Raw genomic sequence first — 24,663 nt, 5'->3', positions numbered from 1 at the left:
GATAAATAAAGTCAATAAGAAAATAAACACTTGAAATCATCAAAACAAAGCACAAGCTAAAATTTCAGCTTTTATTTTTCATTAATCAAAAGAACTTCTCAATGGCGAGTCTCTGAAGCTGCTTTTCGTCTTGGATGAGTTTTCGCATAAATTTGGGAGGCGATACGATCCAAATCACGACGACCCGTGCTGGTCAATATTCGCCCTTTTCCATTTGGCGCCTTTTCGATCCATTTGATTTCTTCTAACGCTTGCAAGCATTTTCGAATAACATTCGAAGAAGCTAAACAAAAATGCGCCGGCGCTGAACCGTTGCGCTTACGACCACCATACACTTTTCTAAATGCACCCACACCTGCAAGCTAATCATAATTATAATGAAATATTTTGATTAGAATGTCCTTCAAATCACCAGTTGGGGAGCGAATGTACAAATGTCGGGCAATGGATGCTGCTCTGGTATAAAACCAGTCAGGATCAACAGGAGCAAGCTCTTTGAAAGATCCGAGCTTTACCAAATCAACCCAATCTGGCAATTTGATTTTTCCACTTTTCTTTAAAAACGTTGCCAGATGGTTCACCAGTTCAGACTGATCTACATCTTTTGCACTAATAGGCATGACTGACTTCAACAATGTATCTAAAAAAAGACAAAATACAGATTAGAAATACTTTGAAAGATTTTAAAGCAATTCGCCGGGAGCACATTCCATTTATACTCTCTAAAATGGTTAAGCTTTTCTATTTAATTAAAATTCCTTTAATTTACTTAACTTTAATAATAACATTCACATAAGACTGCAAATTACAAAATTTTCCCCTTAAGCACACCTATAAAGATATTTATTTATTACAAAAAATTCACTTTTCTGCAGTCTTGATTACCAAATATTATTGAAAAAGTAAAATTATGGATAAATGTAGAATTATTTTGTCACTTCTTACTGTATAACGTGTATACAGTTTATATATATTCAGGTTTTAATAAAAAATATGCTATTTTTGAATATTAAATTTAAGTTTTATACTATATTCAGTGCATGCAAATTAGACTGTAATATATACCTTTATATGTGTAATCATATTTTAAATTTAATTCTCTCAAATTTATAATTTTACGTACAGTAAGGTTATATAACGTTTTGATTACATTACAGTATATCAATTAATTTTTCAGTAAGATCATAAATCATACAAAATTTGACAGTTTTATTATTCTGTTTTTATTTATATAGAATATTAGCTAAATTTTAATTTTTTATTATGGAACTCAATCTGCAGAAGCATACCTTTTATGTGCAACAAAATTAAAGCTGAAGATCAGATACGGTAACTTATAAAGTGACGTGTACGATTAGTGGTAGTGGTCGTAGGCTTCGTCTGCTCACATTCAGTACAGTTTTCTATTTATAGCCGTCGGCTATTTTATTTACTGTCAGATATGCCGTAGGTCCATTGAGTATACATGGCAGAAGCCTTATATAATTGTTTCATTGACGTTGCGAGTAAAGAGTCTTCACAAGTACTTCCGTCATGAAACGGCGTTGTATCATCGAAGAGGCCGAAGGCAGGATAATAGAAGAGTTACATCTGCTGCAGTGGTTTACGCCATAGAAAGATTAGTAAGATATTACATGCTACCCAACGCAAGTCGTATCAGAAGGCGGGCAGAAATAAAGGCCAGCCGAATATTTGAACGGAATATGAACGTCGAATGTCAGAGGCAGTTACATACAGTGGAAGAAGCCAGAGTCTAATTGAATTGGAAGAATATATCGCGCCTGATTTGGAAAGAAAGATATTTCATGCACATTGCGTTTACGGCACTCCAGTTTACGGCACTACACCGCTCCAGTTTATCTCACCGAACTCATCCCACAATTTCTAGAAGCAGTGGTGCAAAATGACATTCCAGACGAGTTCATAGAAATTTCCACAATGTAGGAACGAACGATTGTTGAGTCCTTGAGATCCAATAATGATCTCTTCAACTCAGCCCGGGACTGCAGCTTCCCGTGGAGCTTCTTTTAAGATAATCCGAGATGGCCATGGAAATATTAATGATGGAACGAGATAGTTATTCGTTGTGGCGAATTAACTCGACGTCACCGTGCAAAGCATGACCATAGATGCTGGTTTAAAATGGAGAAGACTCCGATTTTGTTTTTTATCTTTTTGTTACATACTTGTTTGATATTACATTATTACAAATGGTTACACATTTGTTTGATAAATGCATTTAAAACAAATAAAGTGAAATAATTGAATTGCACTGGTTTTTAATTTAGCTGATTAATAGTGACTTTCAGAATGAAATATATCTTAAAGTATATTCAGTTGTGAAAGATGTAATTTGATAAAATCCTTTTACCAATAATTAGCAAAAGCAATTAATAAAAGGCAAATTTTACATTAGTGGAGAAAATGAAGAGGTCATAATTTTATTTTTCTACTTTAAGAAACAGCATAACACTAGTAGCTGAATACAGCGGCATGCAAAAGACAAGTGTATAAAAGTACAGAATGTGTTGTGCGTAGCGTTGGAATTTGATTTCTAAAATGAAAGCTTTGCAAACGCTGCATCAGTGACAGAATGTTGTTCTACGCAAGATCAAAATTCTTAATAATAAGGTTTTTGAAAAGAATTTTCTATTCTAATTCAATTTCAATGAAAAATTTATCAATAAAAGTTTTACAGAACTACAGAACTCATTTGATTGAATTTTGTTTATTGCAAGAAATTCATTAAATATTTTTGAAATGTATTTTAATATTAAAATATTTAACTTAATTTTTGTGCTTTTTGATTAATGTAAAACAAAAAAAATGAAATTAACATGAGTTACAAAATTCTACAGTATAAAGATAATGATGAGTAAAATAAAATAACTTTTAACAGCGATATCATTTATCAGCAATCCGATTAAAGCAGACAACATGTGATCTAAAATTAATTTTGGAGATTTTTTTCAAAAAATATCGCTTGTTATTTTTCTCAACTTCCAATGCCGTTGTTGAAAGTTAAAGCTTTTTAATTCCACTGATGCATGTGCACAGTATACTGAAGTAGTCGCTTTTATAGTGCTTTTCAGAAAAGCTGAATAAAAAGATATATTTTTGAAAATGAAATTCAATATGAATATTATTATTACCGTTGTGGGAACAAGAAGTATAGCGAATAAACATAAATTGAACGGAAAGCAAATAAGTATTTATAGATTTTTTTACAGAAAAAATCGTTGATTTTCAGTGCAAAATAATAAAATAAAAAACGGAAATTGACAGAGTTGATCGTCAGAGCAAGTGAAACAGATAATTTGTGTGGAATTGAATTGAAAATTCAATGAATGAGAACGATTATTCCACGTTGGTATGCTTTTATCATTCGACAACGGTTGGTATGTTTTTTTCCTGGTTGCGATAGTTGACGTGCAAAAAGCAGCAAAATCCAAGCAGAAAAAGCATCGCCAAGCTGAGCGTGAGAACGGTGAAAAATGCGACACGATAATTGAGAAGTTCATAATCTTCGAAAACGCCACAGTGGAAATTGGACACGGTGGGCGGCTCGAAAATGAAATCATGCTGCAATGACAGCGTTTGGATAATCTCAATTGTACGATTCCAAAAGTAAAGCAATTCAAATGGAACTTTAATCGGCTTAATCTGACTGCCGATGTACATTTGTTGGCTGGATGGAAAATCAAAAGGTGGCCAGTGAAATTGCAATTTGTTCGACTCTTTTTGAAAATTTGGATTACTGAAAAATAAGCTTTTAAGCAACAACAACAACAGCAGCAGTATTATTATTATTATTATACCCAAATTTGACAAAATTTGTCATTGTCGAAGCTATAAAATAAGTGATGTTCAAATCTTCAGAAGCCCATTCAACAGTTATATTCCTCGGATCCAATACTGACATCGACTGAAATAAATAAACGAGATCAAAACCATGTGCCGCACCCTCTATAAAAGATGATAGAACAATTAATATCAAAAAAATAAAATCAATCGGCAATGAATAACTTACGATCGCGCATAGCAAAGCTCAGATGCATGTTCTGCAATTTGTCATCACTGTAATCAAACGAGTACACAAATATTGGAACATTCTTATTCGTATAATATGAGATCTCTTTCATCATCGGAACTTTAATATTTTGGTCTGTTACAATCTGTAAAAATTGATATATATAATTAATCTTGAAAATATATATAATTAAACTAAATCAAAGAAAAATCAATACTTTGACAAGAATATGACTGAGATTTGTATCGTGCTGAATTGGACGATTATCAAAATAATGTTGATAAATGGCTTGCTTGACTTGTTCGGCGTTTTTGAAACGAAACGATGGTGCGACAAATTCAATATTGCACAAATCAATGCGATCATTTTCAGCTAAAAAACACAATAATCAGTAAATCATAATTTAAATTACGCAACTGAAGTTTAATAATGGAACATATTATAAACAATGTCATGTTTAAAATTCAAATTAAACAGATCATTGTTTTGTCAATTTTTAAGTGAAATGCGCAAAGAATTTTGTCAAATATGAAAGAAAATGTTGAACTGAAATTGATTCAAACAACTGATTTTGAATGATTAATAATATTCAAATTTAACTGTTTGGAAACATAATTTATACTTGAATTTCTTTTTCGGTAAGTAAGGGTAGTTGAAGTGGAATTTGACTGACGCCAATTGCAAATGTTGTCAACAAACAACACTAAGCAGTACTACTTTGTAGTATATAATACTAATGATAAGTGTAGTGAGTATGCAATTGACAGCTAGATGCCAAATGCTCTCGACATGCCAAAACGTCCAATTTTACTTCAATTGAAATTATAACAAGTAAGTGTTGAAAATTGTTTTGCTTTGTATAATTTTATATGAAATTTATACACACTGATTTGAAAATTGAACATTTTTTGAGAGTTTATTTCCAAGAGAGAAGAACATTTAATAGTTTAAAATGGAAATTAATGTGAAAAAAATCCACTACTACTGAGCTTGATCAACAGCTGCTACAAGAGTAGTTGCTGATTGGAAAATTCAGTGAAAAGTAATTTCATTGAATTTATTTGTTTTACCTAAATACGCCAACCATGACACGTAAGCAATGCATTCTCCAGTTGTGCTTCCTATCATCAACGGCAGACGCGCGTTTTCTCTAATTAGTCTTTCCGCTGGCAGTGGAATAATGCTTTGATTTTCCCGGTATTTATCGACAACTGGAGTGAAATAGGTGTGCGCTAAGAATGGATGATTGTAATTCTAAAAATTATAAACATAATTTTGAAAATTTTACAAATAATTTCTCAATTTAAAAACAACGCTTTCCTCATCACGTTATATCATTACAAAGAAAGGAAAAAAGTTATCGAATTCAAAAAATCCTTCCATCCCACTTTTTTTTATAAAATTTGATTTTTACAATTACGATTGATTTTGAATCAGATTTTGAATAAATCAGTTTCATCCCATCATCAGCTAACAATTTCCAAATGTTCTTCATCTGGGATATGGACAGTGTACGCAAGCATTCCATTGTTTTTTTGTCGTCGTTGAAGCTGCAGTTGGTCACTTCCATCAGTCTGGCGGAATTCAAATCGGTGTTGGTCGATTGAATTGCCCAAGGAGACATGGCCGAACCGCTGCGAATTACGGCCCGTTGGAAGAGTCCTCAAAATTGGGCTGATTTAATATTAAAACGGTTGAAACGGGCAAACTCTACCAATCGTCCTGGGCGAGGTGGCCAGTATGCTTACGCTGGCCGCACCGGAACTTTCGCCGCCGACAGTGATTCGGCTTGGATCTCCGTCGAACAAGCCGATCGTATCTTTGATCCACTGTAGGGCGACTATTTGATCTTCAAGACCGTAATTGCCGAACAGTCCAGATCGCATGTTGGTTAGAAAACCTAAGCTAAGCAAACAGCGTGAAACGGACTTATTATTATTATTATTGTTGTTTTTTTCAATTTCAGAATTTCATCTAAAATTACCTAACGGACCGAGGCGGTAATTTATTGAGACAAAAATTACACCGTGAGATACAATGTTATCGACCGTTCCGTTGATTGGAAAAAGTTGCGACCCGCCCACTTGATACGAACCGCCGTGTATCCACACTAATACAGGGTACGGTTTTGCATGTACAGTCTGAAAAAGTTCACTCTGAACGTGCACATGGGTGAAATTTGATTACTTTTCGAGGCACAAAAATATTCAAATAAAGACAATCTTCGCTTTGTTCTCTCTTCTCCAAGTAGACATCCGAATACCAAAACTGTACACACCAAGGCCGAAAATATGTGGCGTTGTACAAATTGATCCAATGATCGACAGGTTCAGGATACTGTAACAAAACAGAACAAAAAAACGTTGTATTGTATACTTTTGATCCAAAAAAGCATTTGTTACCGCAAAGCGCCGATCGTTGATCGGTGGTCTTGCGTATGGAATGCCCAAGTAACATTCGGCAGATGCTAATTTGCCATGATGCACAAATCCAAGCACGTCACCGTAAGATGTGTGACGACGGACCAAGTTCAAGTGATCTTGGTCAGTTGGTTGAGCGACCGTGATGAGAAACAAGATTCCCAGTATTGTTGAACTGTACCAGATGAATACATGATGGGCAGGTTCGAAAAAGGTGAACAGGAACTTCATCGACTTGTAAATAAAACTGCGTCACCGTTCAACTAGGTGAATGAAGGCTTGGCGGCAGCTTGAAAAGCAGCGGACGACCTGACATCTGGCTAATAATGAACAAGCTGATCTGAGCACGCGTACCGGATATATGCTGTCAAAAAAAACAATGTTGTGAAAAGTGTGAAAATGACGTCGTGGAAAATGCCACGATCACGCGCCACAAAGAGGGAGAGAGACGACTTTGAACAGCTTCAAAACTGACTGATTCTCCAAAACGCGCCCCTGACGTGAACGTTAGCAGCCATTTTTCACCGTTGGGCGCTAAACAACTGTCGCTGACAAGCGCCAACCGGTGACGTCGACGTCTGTCGGAAAAGCTTGTCGAAATAATTTTAAAAAAAGGCAAAAAGCACAAAGACACACAATTAGCAGAAGAAATTTTTTTCCCCTTTCCTTCTTTTGGCTCACGCAAAGAACAGCTTTCCAACAAGCGCAGGCATCGACCGCGGCAGACGAATAATATAGATTTGCCAAATATCTGCAAACAAACAAATAATCGACCGCTTCAAGTTCCATAACAACCGCTGACAGCTCCAATTAGCTAATTTTCAAAACGCGCGCGCGACAGGCGTCGGCTTTTTCAAATCAACCATAACAAATTTGCTGGTCATAAAATTTGCAATTCAAATTTCCTCCTCCACTCAGATATGCTCGTCTTGAAAATTTGCCTGCCGGTGCGTTGCGTTTTTGGACATGCAGGTGCTTTTTATCTTTTTCTTTTGTCACTGCGCACTTCACTTGGAAAAAAATATCATTCCCCACTAATTTATACTAATTGGAATTATTCAACTTTATTGAAATTGCATAATCGCATTATTTATTATTATTATTAACAATTTACAATCGTTAAACTCTTTTCATATAGTAATCAATTGAAACTGTTACGATGACGCTTCTTTATTTATTTTTTTAGAAAATACTAATTTGATTTATTTTTTATAATGTTATAAATAATAAATAATTTTTTGTTTTATTGAAATATGCACCAACAATTTCAACGTTGTGTAGTGAAATTTTCTTTTGTAATGATGAAAACCGGTTTTTTCAAAAATCAAACTTACCGCGGGAATAAATAGGTTTTAATTGGAAAAGTAGGATCAAATTAAAATATTGAAAAATTGAAAACAAAAAAAAAGAGAAAAAATAGTGAAATTTTCAATTTTTGGTTTTTCAGGTCCTTCCATATTTATGAATTTACCAAATTTTGAATTGATCACATTTGATTGACAATTTCACGCTTATTATTCACGCTCAAGTTGTGGCTTTGAAATGAAATGGACAATGAGCATGAAAAATGAATTTGAAAATATTCCCCGTGCTTTTTTTTATGCAGCATAAGCATTGTTCAATTTTTGTTTTATTGTCAACACAAATTTTCGAGGGAACATCTGCCAAATTGTTCATTTGTTCAATTTTGAATGAAAAAAATAATGCATACAATAAGTTCATTTTTGAATAATTCATTCTTGAGCACTTCAAGCAACGAGAAAATTCATTTTTATTATTTTGTGTATTGGAAAGAAAAATATGTAAAATGCTCAGCAATTGATTGTACTTTTGTGTTATTATTATTGCATTTAGTGTTTGCCGAAAAAAAACGAAGAAGAATATTTCTGTGAAAGAATTATCAATAAATGATCAATGGATCAAAAATAATATTTGTTTGATGAAAAGCTATTTGTAATTCAAATTTTCCATTTCCTTATTTATCATTTTTCAAAAACGAGACAAACATTGTTCTGTAGTATAAATAAGAAATTGCAAAGAAAATACTTTTTTGAAATTAAATTTTTAAAAGGTAATAATTTATTCATCAAAGAGAGATATAGATGGTGGTGGAGTTGCAATTTTGAAATTCATTTCAAAAACGAGTACAGAGTTTCAGTTCGAATAATGTGCTATCCAGTAAGATTAAGTTTAATCTATTGACAGTCAACTGAGTGGTCGATATGTCAGATTGCCAAGGCGATGAAAATAATGTTTCCTATCTAGGTAATGTAAATTATTATGAAATAAAAATTATTCTCTTCTTTGGCAATATTAATTACACTTTCTGATTGTTTAAAGTAATAATTAATAGCTAAGAAAATGAATTGAAATAGTTTACAGACCAAATTTTGAATGTATCAAATGTGACTATATTTGTTTATTATATTTCAACAGAAAATGGAAAATAATATGATTATCAATGTTAAAAAGTTCAACAAAACTTACTTTTCAACAGCAGAAATTATTCATTTGTACATGTATTTTGACAAGCAAGATGTCATTTTAATACTTGGCATAGATGTGCTTCAGTAATAATAAAAAAAACTGCTCGTATTTAATATTTATACAAATTTTCAAGATGGCAATTTCGATCGAAACAACGACCACAGAATTGAGTATGTCGTAATAAAAGTAGCGCGTTGCCGGTGCATGTTTTGTTCAATTAAAACCCGAGAACAGTTGAAATCAATATAAGAAGCAAATGAATACCCAATCTGCATTATTATATCACAAGGAAAACATTCTCTAACCTTTATTAAAATTTATGCATATATTTATACTTTTTTTGAAAAATTAAAATTTCTGTTTTAATAATTGAGCATTTTTCAAATTCATATGCTAATTAATAATTGAATTTATTTGTTTTTATTATTACTGCAAAATAACAAGTAAACAATAAATGAATTGAAATGTACTTCAATTTATTTATATTTTAAATAATTTGTAATTTACATAGTGCATTTTCTTTGATTTGGTTAATTTTTCAAATCATTACAAAAATTATTTTTATTCATTACTTTCATAATTAAATTTCTACATTAATTAGAATATTATAGTCGACAGCAAATTTTGAATTATTATTAGTATTTTGCAATTGATAAAATTAATAATTAAATGAAAATAAAATAACTTCAGTTTTGTCTAACTTATTTTTGTATCATTATGAAAGTGTTGAAACGAAATGTTTTTTTTGAATTTATGTAATTTAATCAAAATTTCCAATGTTTATCTGTTTTGAATTACATTTTTCATCAAATTTTTTTTCAAAGCACGTTAACACATTGCAATAATTATTCCATTATTGCCTGTTCTGTTTATTTACTTTTAATGAACTTACATTATACAATTTTTTTCAAATAAAAATATTTTCAATAATTTATCAGTTGTTGATTTTTTATGATTTTATTTATTTAATCAATAAAATCAATAGTAGTTGTTATTTTGATTATCAATTAGAAAAAATGATAAAATGAAAACAAATATTTTCCTTGATGAAATATAATAAATGGAATTTACAACCGGTTTGGCGAAATGCCAAACACACTACTTTGCTATCTGCAGAATGCAAGGTCAAGGTCAACTTGTTCTATTCGTGCAGTTTCTGCTTTGTCACTCTGTGATTGGTCAGTTTGAAAACTGTTCAACAAATTTGCCACCCTTTTCAGTTTAAATTATGCTATTCAAAAATGATGAGGAAATGTATAATTTATTTAAAAAAACAATCTGTGATGTTTGTACGGGTTTTTCAAAAATGTTTTCAAGTTTTTAAAATTTTAAACGTCAAAAATTGCACATTTCAGTGAATCGTTCTGCTGCCGTTGATGTAAACTAGTTGTAAAAAATTATTCAGAAATTTGTCAAATTTTGTCATTAAGAAAAGCAATTAAATGCAAATTTACCAATTATTAAACATTAAAATGTCAAATGATGCACGAGAAATAAGGCAGAAATTGTATTGTTAATTGTCATGCTACAAAGTGAGCACTTTTTCAAGCTAGATTCAATATTTGAAGTAGACCAGGTTTAGATGGGGAAATTTTCATAAGGAGAAAGACGCATTTCAAGAGTTGAAGATTATTTCATCAATTCTTTCTATTCTTAAAGTATGTGATTTTTCAGTTTGTATAAATTCACCTAAAATTTTCTTTCCTTTTTCTACTTATTCTGTTAATCAGCTCAATTTGTTTCAATTCCAAGAAATTTGTAACATTATTTATGTATTTATTTGCATCTTTTAAAATTTGTTACAATCCTGAAAACTGTATAAATGGAATATCAGGAGAAAGAAAAAGAATAAACCATCGACGTAATGCATATTTATCAAATGCTAATTTTATTCCACCAAAATGTTGCATGTATTATTCTGCGTTGTCAAAAAACAATTTTTGTTTTCATGAAAATGTTAAAATTTAAATGCATTCTTTGTTTACTTTGTTTTTGCTCAACTGTTTATTGTATCTGTTGGAATCATCAAACTTATTTTCATCGTATTGCTTTTATAATATTTATGTGAAACATTTTGACTTAACAACACGCAATTCAACATAAATCAGCTTTCTTTGTTAATGTTCTATTTGGTAAAAATCACAATTATAGCCGTCTTTCTGGTTATTTTATCGTAAATTCAGTATCAATATATATTTATAAAAGTGTGACCAACTTCATTTAATCATGGAAATGAGATCAAAATTTACGTAATCAATAGTGCAATTTTTGTTTTTGGAGAAAAATTTGCAACATTTGTTTTATCAAATTGCCCATTTCACTGTACATTTGTACTGTACCCATTCACATTATTGTTTGTTGAATTTCAATTTGCCACTCCTTCATTATTAAAAATTATTTATTATACGGATCAAATCAAAGACAGAATTTGGAAAATTTTTACAGTTTTCTTTTCTCTTAATTGTACTTGCTTGTTCGATTATATTGTTAAATTCGATTAGACACTTTCTTTTCAATTACAAAATCACGCAAGCAACTTGGCAATTGATTGCGACGTTTATTTATTGGCAAATTCGATGAGCAATCAACAATTTAAATACAGAAAAAAAGTAATTAGTAAACATTGAACGTGCAAAATGATCGTGAAGAAAAAAGAAGCTTAAAAATTGATGATTCAACTTAAATTACTCATCAACGTGTGAATTGTCTTTCGTAATCGTTGTGGGTTAATTAAAAAGTGTTGTGAAAGCAGTTCAAATGTAAAAGCGAATAAAACAGACCAACAACAATAAGTTGGTAAAAAATTCTTTTCAAATAATTAGTGATATGTAAGACGGCTGTCAAAAGAATTTCTTCGCGCAATCGATCCATTACTAGCTGGCTTCACTTGAAATAAGGAGAAATGTGATATAGCTGGCGAACACGTTTGTCGACCAGTTGTCAAAAATATACGAGCGGCGTAGGTCCACCAATTGCGATGGTTTGCTTTTGCAAATATTGATTCTACCTTATCTATTCATTTATCGAGCAAAATGAAAAACATATTAATGGCTAAAACATTTAAAAAAACAATGCAAAATTGCAAAATTGTACTTGATTTTCTTTAATTTTTCTTCTGCCGTACAGTATTTCATTATTCTCTTTGGTACCGTTCGTCTTGTATCGTTTGGTTAGGCGATTGTTTTGAAAGTCTGATTTTTGATTGCTGAACAGTATTTCACTTGTGATGAAGCATTTCTTTTTTACTGTTTCACTTTGATAAGTATCACATGAATTTATCATTTCATTTCTTTTGTTGACTGAAAAGACGAAAGTGGTGTTTTTGTTCCAAAAAAAACTTGCAACAGAATGATGATCAGCTAATGCCTCGCGAATGAAACTGACAAATTTTCCAACTGTTTTATTTATCGGTGAGCAATTTTCTTTCTTATTATAGCACTTTTATTCAAATGGAATCAAGATTTTGTTCACTGTTTTTTGTGCACTGTTTTATTAATTAATATAAAAAAATGGTAATATGGTAAAAATTAATGTTTCATGAATGTAGCTTGAAAATCAGTTGTGCAGTTTGGAAGATTGTTCATTTTTCTTTAAAATATTTTTGTTATGCAATTGAAATTTGGTCAGAATTAATTGTCTTCTCACGGCAAGGAGTGTCCATTTTATTGTTCATTTTCAAATGTAGGCTGAATGTATGAACGTAGCCTCTGAGGATTGTATAATGTACAATTGAGTCTTATTTTAATTTACTTTTTGTCAATGCTCATTTTGATGTGTTCTACTTTATTTCTCGGAGCACTATATAAATTTGCATAAAGTGTGAAGTGTTTTTTTAATAAATAAATAAATAAAGTTTATTTAATTTGTATCGTATTCCAGTGTGCCCTGTACCCCGAGTAGTTGAATAAAGTAAACTATTTTGATGATGCGTTTCAAATGTCATTGGCTTAGTTGTTTTGTTGTACAGAAAATGTTGCGTTTTGTTCATTGATTGTAGTATAGTTTTTTAATTGTAAAATTTTTGAATAGTTTCTATAGAAGTTAATCAAATGTGCCTATTTTTTTCATTCAAAGTTCAGTGAAAAGGTTCGTTGTGAAGTTTTGATATGTACATATTACATACTTTGGAAAAGCAACATAAATTGTGTTGTATAATTTTTATCAATGATTTTTTGTTTGATGAGCTCGATGATTCATTGATGAGAATGTTTTTCTTTCTGTATCTATTTCAATTTCACTTTTCGAAATAAGCATTTGTTTGTTTGTTTGTTTGTTTTTGAATTTATTTTTGAACACGCAACGCATAGTCAGTGTGTGCATCTTTTTGTTTGTTTGTTTGTTTATTTATCAATCAACGAGAGAAGGTCGAATTTCCTAGCTGCATTGCATATCCACACATGCACAGCGTAAGCGTTGCTGGACCTGCATGCAGCTTGGCGAGAAAGAAGAAAGGGCAGCGATCTATTTTTGACCTGCTTGACCTAGATGTTGCTTCTCTTTGCACAGAGTCAAGGATTTTTCATTTTCATGGTCATCATAATATAATATAATATAATATAATATAATATATTGTTTTGCTTTTGCTTGCATATTATTATTATTAATATTTCAGTTCTATTTCTTTTTTTTGCAGTTTTCCTATTCAGAAGGAAAGGAAATTTTTAAAATCGAAACTTTGTCTGCTTCTTTCTAATCAAAACTTAATGGAATTTTTTTTCTCTCTCTCTTGCTCTTTTTTTGCAGCTTAGGCTTCTTTTATTTAATTTGCATCGATTTGAAAATATCTGTCGAAACAATTTCTTCTGTGATGCGTTGATGAAAATTTAGATAAACAAGAAAATTGATTTTATTATTAAAACAAATAAAATTTGAATAATTTTAATTTAATAATAATAATTGTACAAGTTTATTCATTCCAGTTTGTCTATTAAAAATGTGACGACTTGTTTTTAAACTTTCAAGCATTGTGTTTAATGAAAAATATTTTACACATTTAAAGATGATCATTTTTTAAATAATACATATTTTTGTTTACAGCGGCAGCTTCATTGTTGGTTGCTGTGCAGAAAACACGATCTCTATCTATTTTGGTCTCAGATGAGCCCGATGTAGAAAATACCGATGACCCTGGTTGTCCATTGTCGGTGAAGATTTTGAATGAACAATTCCCGCTTGATGGTCGATTGTATTTCAAAGGGATTCTTCACTTATTGAAAAATGGTACCACATTTCGAAACCGCTGCTCAAATCGGACTTTGCTGTCCTGGACAGATTTGGACAGTGGTCAACAGATTCCACTTTGCTCGGTGGATTTTTCAAGTAAATTTTTCATCACACACACACGCATAAAAATAATATCTATTTGTACACCATAACTGTTGTTGTTGTTATTTTATTTTAGAATACGATGATGATTTGTTATTTAATGGATCAGTACTGATTGATTGGTCTGTGCAGTTGAATTCATCCGAATGCAATTCAACTGCATTGAACTATCTTCAGCAAACTGAATTTCAAGCGCCACTTGCAAATGGTTCGTTGGTTTTCAACACAGGTACAGAATTATTATATACATATACGTATGAATGATCTATATTTATTTATTTATTTATTTATTTACATGTATATTTATTTAATAATCACCACTATTGATTTGCATTATGTTGTCATTGGGATTTAGGTTGTGTATGTTATTTCACGGAGCATATCGAACCGGTGCAGTCGCATCAGGAAATGGTAACGATCATTTCCAATACTACTACTACTACTACTACTGCTGGTGTGACGGAAATTATCCCATCTACAATTAGCAATGCTGCTAATTCTTTAGTGGCACAAAATCACTCTGAGTCTACTTTTTGGAAAACTTCAACCTTAACATTGAAAAGCGATCATAATACTACCACTTTGACTTCCACGTCGCCATTTTCATTTCCCGTAACGTTGTTTCAACTCAACGAGGCAAAGTGAGTTAAAAAATTTTTTTTATTTAAATTGCATTTCACAGTTATTAGAGAGATGAAAGCAAAAATGGGATGTAGATTTTTTTTGTATGACTATGAATATGCTAAATGCTCAGTATAGCACGTGCAAAAAGGAGGAGGATAGTGGATGAAATTTTTATTGCTTCATTTTTCGAATTCCAAAAAGTTGATTCAAGCAACATCATCATCATTATTATAATTGTAATTGCGAGTAGCGTTTCGTTTTCATTCTTTTTCTTTTTCCTTTGTCCAATCACTTCAGGCATGTCTGGCATTTTGATTGAACAGTGTGTACTTGCTGTTTGTAAAATTGATTTCAAATATTTGATTTTGTACAAATTTAGCGCCAGACGAGAAAATTACAGACATTCAATTAGTCGATTAAGTAAATTCATCATTGTATAAGTCTTTTTCTTTTTTTTTAATAAAATTTTGCTCAATTTTGTAACGTCATTTTTTTGTTATCTTTTTTATTTTTAAATGAGAAGTGTTAATTTGTTGTTGGTTTTTTTTTTGAAACAGCTTAAATTGAGCACTTTTCATGTGATCGATCATTGTTGAACATTGTTTTTTTTTAATTTTTTACAAGTGGTTTTTGAAAGATGAAATTATTGTTATTATTTTTTTTAAATTATGCATTGAATGTGGAGAGTGTTTCGAAGAGAAGTTAAGCTGAGCTTTTACCGCTGGCCGCATCGTTTAATGATGTGCGCGTATTGATTTCTTTTATTATCATTTCTTCTCAGCCAGTATGTGTCTGCTTGCCTAAGTTGCTCACGGCTTATAGCTAGCCAGCCAACCACTCAGTCATTCACTCACTCACTCACTCACTCACTCAGCCAGTCAGTCGGTCTTCCACTTGCTAGCTAAGTCAGCAGTCAGCTATCCATCTTAGCTATCTTAGCTGACTAGTTGATTGTATGCAGCTCACTAGCTAGCTAGCTAGAATTCTACTAGTAGCTAGCTGCTTATGCGATAATGGTGCGACTCGTGTGCGCGTTTGCGTGTGTATCTGGCTCTTTATTTGGCATTTTGTTCACTTTTCATGCGTGCAATTATTGCATTGTAATGCATTATTATCCGTAGAAGTGTAATATTGGAATTGATATCGATGTCGTCAATCATAGCGAAACCTCTATTTAATTATTATAATTCAAACATTGAACAAAATTTTACACTGCATTTTTTGTTCCATATTGTGCTTGTATTAATTTTTTACAAATTGATTTGGAAAAACCAATTTGCAATTAATTTTCAAATCAAATTTGATCATGTTGTTGCTTTACTTATTTTAATATTTTTAAATTTGAAAAAAAACTTTTGTATTTTTGCAGTACGACGACGAAATATTGGAACAACAGTTGTTCAGTATACCACTGTGGCACTAATGGGGTGTGCTTGCTCTTGCCCGACGACGGTGAATCTCTGTTTTGCCAGTGTTCTGGGGGATCTTGTGGTGAGCGTTGCACGGCAAACTGGACGTGCGACGGTGACACTGACCACTGCGGCTCCATGAAAGCCGTCTGTGCAGAAGCATCCGCTGCTGCCGATACCAATGTGACCCCATGCTCTTGTGCAACAATTGCCGGTGAATATTCTGCTGTGGTGACGGTTGAATTGTGCGGTGACGATGGTCGTACGGTGTGCTACAACGGCGCGAAGTGTCGTTCTGGGTTCAACAACGGTAGTAGTACTTTGCAGTGGTATTGCGATTGTGCTGACAATTATGCAAATTCCACTTGTGATGATATGCGGTTGTTCAATTTGTCATCAGCCGATGATGATGATGATCAGGGTGGTAATTTGGACCAGAATACGTTCGGACCAAATGATAATAATAATAATACGCATGTGAAAAGTAGTGAAGATGTTTTGGAAGTTTTCATCACAACGAAAAGCAGCAATACCAGCAGCAGTGATGATGATGATGATTTGCATTATTATTCTGTAAATCACGACAACAATAATGATAATAATAATAATAGCACAGTCACTGCTGGTGTTGCTTGGAATTCGACTTTTGACAACGTTGAAAATAATTTCACTACCGCTGCTACTGTTGCTGATGGAACTTTGTCGACCGATGGTCAACGGAAAAAATGTCCGTGGGTTTGCTTGAACGGTGGCCAATGTGTACCGGGTATTGGATGTCGGTGTCCGAAAATGTATCTCGGCTTGAATTGTGCCTTTTTGCACATATGTGAAGCTTACACCCCGTGTCAAAATGGCGGCCAGTGCCATTTGACCAATGCGATGGAATTGGCCGACGAGGTGCGCCCGTTCACCGCCAACGCCCCATACTGGTGCAATTGTTCCGACGGATGGCGCGGTGACCATTGTGAACTTTCCTCTAGCGGCATTAACGAGCCGGCGGCATCTTCTTCTTGTGCAACCAACCAATGTCACAACGGTGGTGTTTGTGACGAAATCACTTTCAGGTTTATTTTTTGAAAAAAAAACTACTTAATTAATTGTTCATTAAGTAATGTAAATTTAAATTATCCATTCAGATGTGACTGTGCGGGTACTGGTCATCGGGGAAATTTTTGTGAATTGCCAATTGACCACTGTGTTGAACATGACGGTGCGTGCGGTGCTCACGGCGTTTGTGTCAATCAAAAAACCCATTTCCAATGCAACTGTCATGCCGGTTATTATGGTAAATATAGATATTTTTTAATTTGTTCATTTTTTGTTTTGAAAAAAAGGCTTTTGGTGCACATATTTATTTAAAATTAGATGTATGTAGTTGGTTGGTGTGCTTTGATATTTTCTGGGTGCAGCAGCACTTGGGCAACTTTTTTTTCATCTTCACGTTGAAAAATTCACTAATTTAAAAAAATTTAAAACGTATATGTTTTTGTTTTGTTGTGAAATTATAAAATCTATACAGTTTCATTATAATGAAAATATTTTTTCTGTGAAATTTCATTTTCCACTTGAACACTTCGATGACGAGGAGGAGGAGCTTTAGCTGCTGCTATATTACTACTATGCTTACGCTGGCTGTTTTAATTAACTTGAAAAACGTTCGTTCATTCATTCATTATTTCAACTAAACAGAAAGTAAAAACAACAACAGAATAAGAAAGCAGCTTATTCTTGTTATTTATATGATGAAATGACGACGCTCGTTTTGTTTGTTTTGTCGTCACAAGTTTTGAATAGTGTGCATAATATAAGATGAATGATGTGGTGGAATTGAATAGAACAAATATGTGTATGCCAATAATAATAAATAAATTAATAAATATACTTGATATGATGAATTTTATTATTTTATATTATCACAGTTTTTTTTAAATTCAAAATTCAACAACAGATATGTTTATGTGGTCGGGGGGGGGGGTAGATTTGTGTTTATTTAATCTTTGACAATGACAATATTTTAATTATGAATAAAGGGGAAAAATTGAAAATGTGGAAATTTTTTAATTTGTAGGCAAATTTTGCAATTTGACTGAAGCTAAAGAATCATCATCAGCATCATCGTCGTCGTCGTCATGGTCGTCGGGCTGGTCGCCTGCTTGGATCATCGGTGCCGTATTTGGGTGCATTTCTGCCGTGGGTTTGGTCGTCGTTGGCTTTCTGCTGGCTCGTCACGTCCGACGTAGCCGTGAACTGAAAGGCAAATACAATCCGGCCAAAGAGGAGATGAAGTGTTCAGCAATGTCAGTTTTGCCGTTGAACAATTTGAAAACCGGCGAGAGGCTAATTTGAGATTTAAAATTAAAAAATTTTAATAAATTTCAGTTCTCGTTATTTATTATTAATTTCATTTATTTACTTCTTTTCTTTTCCAGTTCAAATTGTTTGCTGTTGTTGTTGGCTGCTGCTCTAACGATGTTTATTTATTTATTTATTTATTTATCTATCTATTTATTGTTGTTGTTTGCATGGAAAGGCAGCATTTTTATTGATTCTCCTCGATATTACTTACACACGATGCTTGCACGTTTTTTTTCTCGTATCCTTCTACCCTCTTCGCCTCTTATTTTCAACAACAAACTTTGTTTGTTTGTTTGTTTGTTTGTTTGTTGGAATATTATTTCGTTGTTTTTGGCTTTCAACAACATCAGCTGCATTGCAAATTGTGATGAAAATTCTCGACTTCTTCAACAGCTTTTCGAAATTTCTACTTAACAAGAAAGAAACAATGATCTTCGTTTGGTTGTTCCACTTGCAAAAATGAAGAAAGCCAAACTCTGGTCAGTTTGTGTTTTCTTCATTTTGAAAAAAAAGCAAAATAATAAAATTGAAATAAAATTATTGCACATGGAGGAGATATACATGTGTGCACATATACAATACGTGCATTTGTATGCATGTGTTGTATGTGAAATGAAAATGACGTCGCCAAGGCTCGTCAGTTGTCTTCGATGACATTACTTGTGAACGTTTGTTCGATTATGCGATTGAAAATTTGAATTTTCAGCCACGCCCCTCCGCATCGAATTATTATTAATATATTTGTATATTGTTTTTTTTCCATTTCAGCGCAGCTTTTTACGAACATTTTCCCTGTGATTTGAAAAATTGTTGCGAGTTGGTCGTTGTTCAACGACACTCGGAAGTCGCTTTACATGTCATTTGATTATGACGGTATAATTATTTGTTTGTTTGTTTGTTTGTTTGTTTTTGATATTTGCATTTTCAGTATTTTTGGGTGGTTCGTGTGGTGCGACAACTTGGAGACAAGAGCTCATACCGCATCTCCGACGTTTGGGCATTACATTTTTCAATCCGGTAAAATTGTTCACCAGTCAATCAAATCGATCAGTCAATCAAAAATTTTAATCTTATTTAAAAACTTTTTTAAAAATGTGAAATTCGTTATTCGTTCACTTTTTTGCAAAGTTGACAATTTCAGCAACGTGACTCATGGTGTGAAGACATGATCAAGTTGGAACACGATGCCAAGGAAGTATATGATTTATTGCTGTTATTTATTTGTTTGTTTATTAATTTTTTTTATTATTCTCGGCAGAAGTCACGTATTTTGTTGTTCGTTGTCGATTACAGGCAACGCTCTTTGGTCACTTTGATCGAAATTGTCTATTTAGCAGGTAAAAAAAAAAAACACATTTTACATTACACGACACATCATACTTATTAATTATAATTTCTACTTGACAGCACTTCGAGCTCCAATAATTGTCGTCCTACCGGATGAGCGCAGCTTTGTTGCTAAGCCAAGGTAATGCAAGCATAAAGTTGAATGTGAAATATAATAAAAACGGATTCGTATTTATTGTGGTATTCAATTGGTTTTAGTGAATATTATGATCGCTGTAAAACAGTGGATTTTGTCCGTCGGGTATTGCATCACCATCGGGTTCCGACTTGTGTTTCTGTTGATGAAGCAGTCACTTTGATTGAAGGCATTCTGCTGAAAAATAAAGCTGTCAAAGAATCACTGAAAAGTCTAGACTGGTTGGCAATATGGTTCAGATGGTATATTTATGAATACGAATATTGATATTCATTATATAACATCTTTGATTATTTTTTAGCTGTTTGACCACCGCGGGAAGTTTGTTCAGCCTTCCGCTGAATTTGATTTTTTTCTTCATTCTTCATCACGTCTGCAGTGAAAGTTTCAGGGTAATTAATTTTTTCATCACTTGATCGTGTTAATTTTTTTTGAATAATTTCCAAAATGTTCAGATGCATTTTGAATACATTCTGCGGTATCGTTTTCCAAAACTCATTCTTCTTGCTCGTGTTGTCAAGTATGCAGCGTTATTGATGTGCATGTTTTACAATCCGATTTTCTTCATCCTGCTTGCTTTTTGCTCATTGCTGGTCGCCTACGTTATGGTTCCTGTTCTGAAAAGGCTTCAAGGTATTGATATTATCATCATCATCATTATCAGTGTTGTTTGATTTGTCTTTCAGATATTGCTTTGCCTGCAGGGAATGTCCAATACGCGTATCATCTTTACATGAATGCGACCATACCGACGAACGAATGCTTGGCATACCTGTACAGCAGACTCAAGTGAGCTTGAATTTTTGATTTTACATTAAGACATATTTGCCACAGTTATTTTTACTCTTTTTACACTTCAGCTTAAAAAACATAAACCAAAAACAGCAACAACATTTTGTATTTAGCATTTTTTGCTTTCGTCTTCCCTTATACATAACTTTTGTGTATAAGTGCAATAAATGTTCTTTTTTCAGCTTTTTTTGTTCCAACCTGCAATAATTGCCCATTAAAATATTAATGCATGATTCTTTTAACAATATTTTGTTTTTTCCTGTAAGATTATTTTATTTGAGTTTTCGGATTAATTAATCTTAATTAAATTACATTATTTATTTTGAGAATATTTTATTGATCTTTTTTGTTGAAAGTAATAATTTTATAATGAACAGTTTTTTGCTTTTCATATTTAAATCTTTTTTTTGCACAGAAAAGAATTAAAGAGTTTTTGATTATAAAAAAATAAATTTCATGTCAATCAATTTATAATTTCCTAAAAAAATTATTGATGTATATTTTAATTTTTTTTGTTATTTATTTTCATTTTTGTTCAACATAGTTGCTATGAAACAAAAAATTTTTCCAATTATTTTTTCGAGTTTTATTATTATTTGTTTTTTATTGGACGATGAAAATGAATTCATTGAATAAAGCAACTCATTTGCATGAGTATCATCAATGATAAAAAAATATCATTTTGATACTTTCTTCTTTTTTTTATCTTTTTTCCTTCTTCTTATTTTATGCAAATGTTTTGTTTTCATTTTCATCATGGTCGTCAGCATGTTAATTTTATGTTATTCAGTTTCTTCAATTTGGACAACAAAATTTATTTATAAAATATTTGCATAAATATCAATTACATTACTGAATCTACTACTCGTCGTCAGTGAAAGCTGTTGTTGTTGTTGTTGTTGTTGCTGCTGCTGCTACTACTACTACTACTACTATACATACTGCCGCTGCTGTTGCTGCTAGAGAGAGGGTCGTCGAGGGTGGCTTTTTTCATCGGTGAAAAAATTCTGAATTGAAAACGATTGATGATGAAAAATTGTTGGTTTAAATGCTGTTGACCGAAAAAAAAATATATATATATGGGTATATAGAATTGGATAATGGAAAATTTTTTACAAAAAGAAAAAAGCAGCAGAATGAATTGAAATTTTTTTTTAAATTTTGCTGTTGTGCATGTGATGAACGTTTGTCGTTTTACAAAATTTGGTTTTAGTACGCTCTGGAGGTTCTGTGTCAGTGTTTGGCCAAAGACCTGATTGAACGGTATCAGAGGAGAGAGCAGAACACATCTGCATTTTTGTTATTAACAAAGCTTCTTTCTTTATTTCACATTTTCCTCTTTTTTTCTGTCGCCATTCCTTATTCATCATCTCCACTACCCCCTATCCATCTATATCTATATCTATCTATCTATATATATATGCATATGTAATCAATTAGCAGCTATTTGTATTTATTTACAAGCAAAACGTTGAAACACTGAACATTGACTAATAATAATAATAATAGTAATAATAATAATAATGTTACGGGTCTTATTGTTGTTATTGTCATTATTCTTATTATTACTATTATTCTTATTATTATCCATTCATATTTTCTCATTATTATAATTGTTGTTGTTCTTGTTGATGTTGTTTTTTTTGTTGTTCTTGTCGTTAATTGCTGCTGCTATCAACGGGGTACCCCTTAACAATTTTGACTTTTGCCGCTTTTGCATTATCATTATTTACGCTAGTAAATAAACTTTCTTCATGGAAGTTTGTTTCATAAATTTTTACAGTGGATGATGGGAATTAATTGTTTTGTACACAGTCAGTTGAATTCTTCACTTCTTTCTTTTAATCGAATATCTTGCATCCGGATGAGAGTTGGATAATTTGATTAATCATAGAATATGTTCACATTCTTCTTTTTTATGTGATAGGTAAAAATAATTAGGTAAGACACGAGTATAGCAAGAAATAGTGGTAGTTGGAAATTATTTTTTGAGAGATTGCGAAAATGAATAATACTAATAGAACGTCAGCAATAGGGTAGAACAGAGCAAGCAGCAGGTAAAGGAGAGGGAGTGTTATATAGGTTCAGTGTTTTTTGGCTGATTGTTGTGCTTCTTACTCTCTTTTTTTACACTGACACAGACACAGATACAGATACAGATTCGTGCAGATATGTGCACGTGTACGATTGAATATTTTACTCGACGCCATCAATTTACATGTTTGACCGTCGGTACGAACGTTTTGGAATACGTCGTACTTCTCTCCAGTAAGTAACATGCACAATGATCCCATCTTTTGTTCATCTTGTACTGCCATGGCTTGCTTGCCCACACACTGACTGACACACACGTATGAAAACAAACAACTTTTTTTGTTCCAATTCATTCATTCGTATTTTTCAAAAATTTTTTTTCAGGTTTTGTACGTTCTTTTTTTCAATGTCAAAGTTGTGTTAAGGTTTTCACAAATGAGGAGTTGCTTTCATTTTTGCATAGTTGGTGAATAGCAGTGCAGGAATGTTGACAAATGCAGACCATCTTGTCTTTCAGAAGAGCATTTTCGAATTGTATTTTTATTTTTTGATTTGTTTTTTATTTTTTAAATTATTTTATTATCATCATCATCTTGTATAATTATATATATCATCAGTGAAATTTTGTTCAAACGTAGTTAGTAGTAGGTCCAAGAATGATAATATCAGGCTGTGTTCTGTTGTCTGTATACGTTCGCAGTATCACCCAGTATATATTAATTTCTTTTCGACATTCTATTTCATAATGTCAATCATTGGGGTTTGGTGGCGGTGGTTGATTTCTTTTTCAATTCATCTTTTGCGGATGGTTTCTTCTGTTCAACATTCCTGCTGTTATTTATCAATTTCATTACTTCATATTTCAAGCGGGCGACCAGTGTCAGACCAAATAATAAGACAAGGGATTCTCTATTTTTACGATTATTCTTTCTTCCGTTACCTGAACATTTTTCAGAAATTTAAAAGTGACATTTGCTTTGGCTGATGATTTTCTGCCCGAACAACGTCTTGGAGCGATTGCCTCGTCTTTGTGCGTTTTTTACGCCGTCTCCTGTTCCACCAACTCCATTTACGATCTTGTAAAGGTGAGTGAGAGAATAAAATTGATGAAACATCTGAATCACAATCCAGGTGACAAATTCAATGACGATAATTGTTCGTACGTTTGCAGCTTGGCTATGCTATTGGGAGTGGTGCGACGGTTGTTGCAAATTTTTCCACAGATTCCATCGTCCACAATACTTCAAGAGCTGTTTGCAACGGTGGTGGTGGTGGTGGTAGTGGTGCTGTTGCTGCTACTGCTGCTAATGCTGAAGGAACAGTCGCCACAGTATGTGGAATTGTTAAATTGATCAATTAGTTGTTATTTATTTATTTGAATAATGATTCTTCAGGAAACTGAATCTCCACTGAGAAGTTATTGCCGTGCCATCCTCTACTTAAAAGACATGGCCTCGTCAAGGGACGTGTCATTTTTCGAAAACGATCTTAACAGCGCTGTTGATCGCATTTTGAAATGCTTGCAGTGCTGTTGTCAATGTTCAGACATGCAGTATGATTGTTGCAACTCGTACACATCGACAAAAATGATAGCTTAGACAACGGATTCTGTTGTTTTTGTGGTGCTGCTTCACGTTTTAATTGATCGATTAATTATTTATTTATTCATTCAGCGCGTGAGAGAGGTGGCTGTATTTTTCTGCC

At 32.6% G+C, this 24,663-nt stretch overlaps 3 protein-coding genes across 3 annotated transcripts; 1 reads left to right on the top strand and 2 right to left on the bottom strand.

Annotated features, from left to right (window-relative positions):
• Positions 1-98: 98 nt before the first annotated feature.
• Tsp_04345 (40S ribosomal protein S19S) lies at positions 99-1,083 on the bottom strand. Its single transcript, XM_003375111.1, has 5 exons — positions 1,066-1,083; positions 770-798; positions 673-722; positions 413-640; positions 99-355 (listed from the first exon to the last, which is right to left on the bottom strand). The coding sequence occupies exons 1-5, from the start codon at positions 1,081-1,083 to the stop codon at positions 99-101; spliced, it is 582 nt and encodes a 193-aa protein (XP_003375159.1).
• A 2,298-nt stretch (positions 1,084-3,381) lies between these two features.
• On the bottom strand, positions 3,382-6,681 carry Tsp_04344 (Gut esterase 1). The gene is made up of 8 exons (XM_003375110.1): positions 6,433-6,681; positions 6,218-6,367; positions 6,015-6,171; positions 5,101-5,241; positions 4,248-4,402; positions 4,031-4,175; positions 3,819-3,966; positions 3,382-3,757 (listed from the first exon to the last, which is right to left on the bottom strand). Exons 1-8 carry the CDS (start codon positions 6,679-6,681, stop codon positions 3,382-3,384), a joined length of 1,521 nt encoding a protein of 506 aa, XP_003375158.1.
• A 6,653-nt stretch (positions 6,682-13,334) lies between these two features.
• Tsp_04343 (conserved hypothetical protein) lies at positions 13,335-24,557 on the top strand. The gene is made up of 14 exons (XM_003375109.1): positions 13,335-13,467; positions 13,975-14,256; positions 14,339-14,491; positions 14,768-14,903; positions 16,256-16,719; positions 16,912-17,359; positions 17,432-17,580; positions 20,058-20,118; positions 20,196-20,375; positions 20,435-20,525; positions 20,589-20,766; positions 20,820-20,922; positions 23,915-24,044; positions 24,354-24,557. Exons 1-14 carry the CDS (start codon positions 13,335-13,337, stop codon positions 24,555-24,557), a joined length of 2,712 nt encoding a protein of 903 aa, XP_003375157.1.
• The last annotated feature ends 106 nt before the right edge of the window (positions 24,558-24,663 follow it).

The sequence above is a fragment of the Trichinella spiralis genome, assembly GCF_000181795.1.
Source record: "Trichinella spiralis strain ISS 195 chromosome Unknown Scfld5, whole genome shotgun sequence".
Taxonomy (NCBI): domain Eukaryota; kingdom Metazoa; phylum Nematoda; class Enoplea; order Trichinellida; family Trichinellidae; genus Trichinella; species Trichinella spiralis.
The sequence above is the reverse complement of the archived record's forward strand: the minus strand, read 5'-3'. Positions and strand labels throughout refer to the sequence as shown.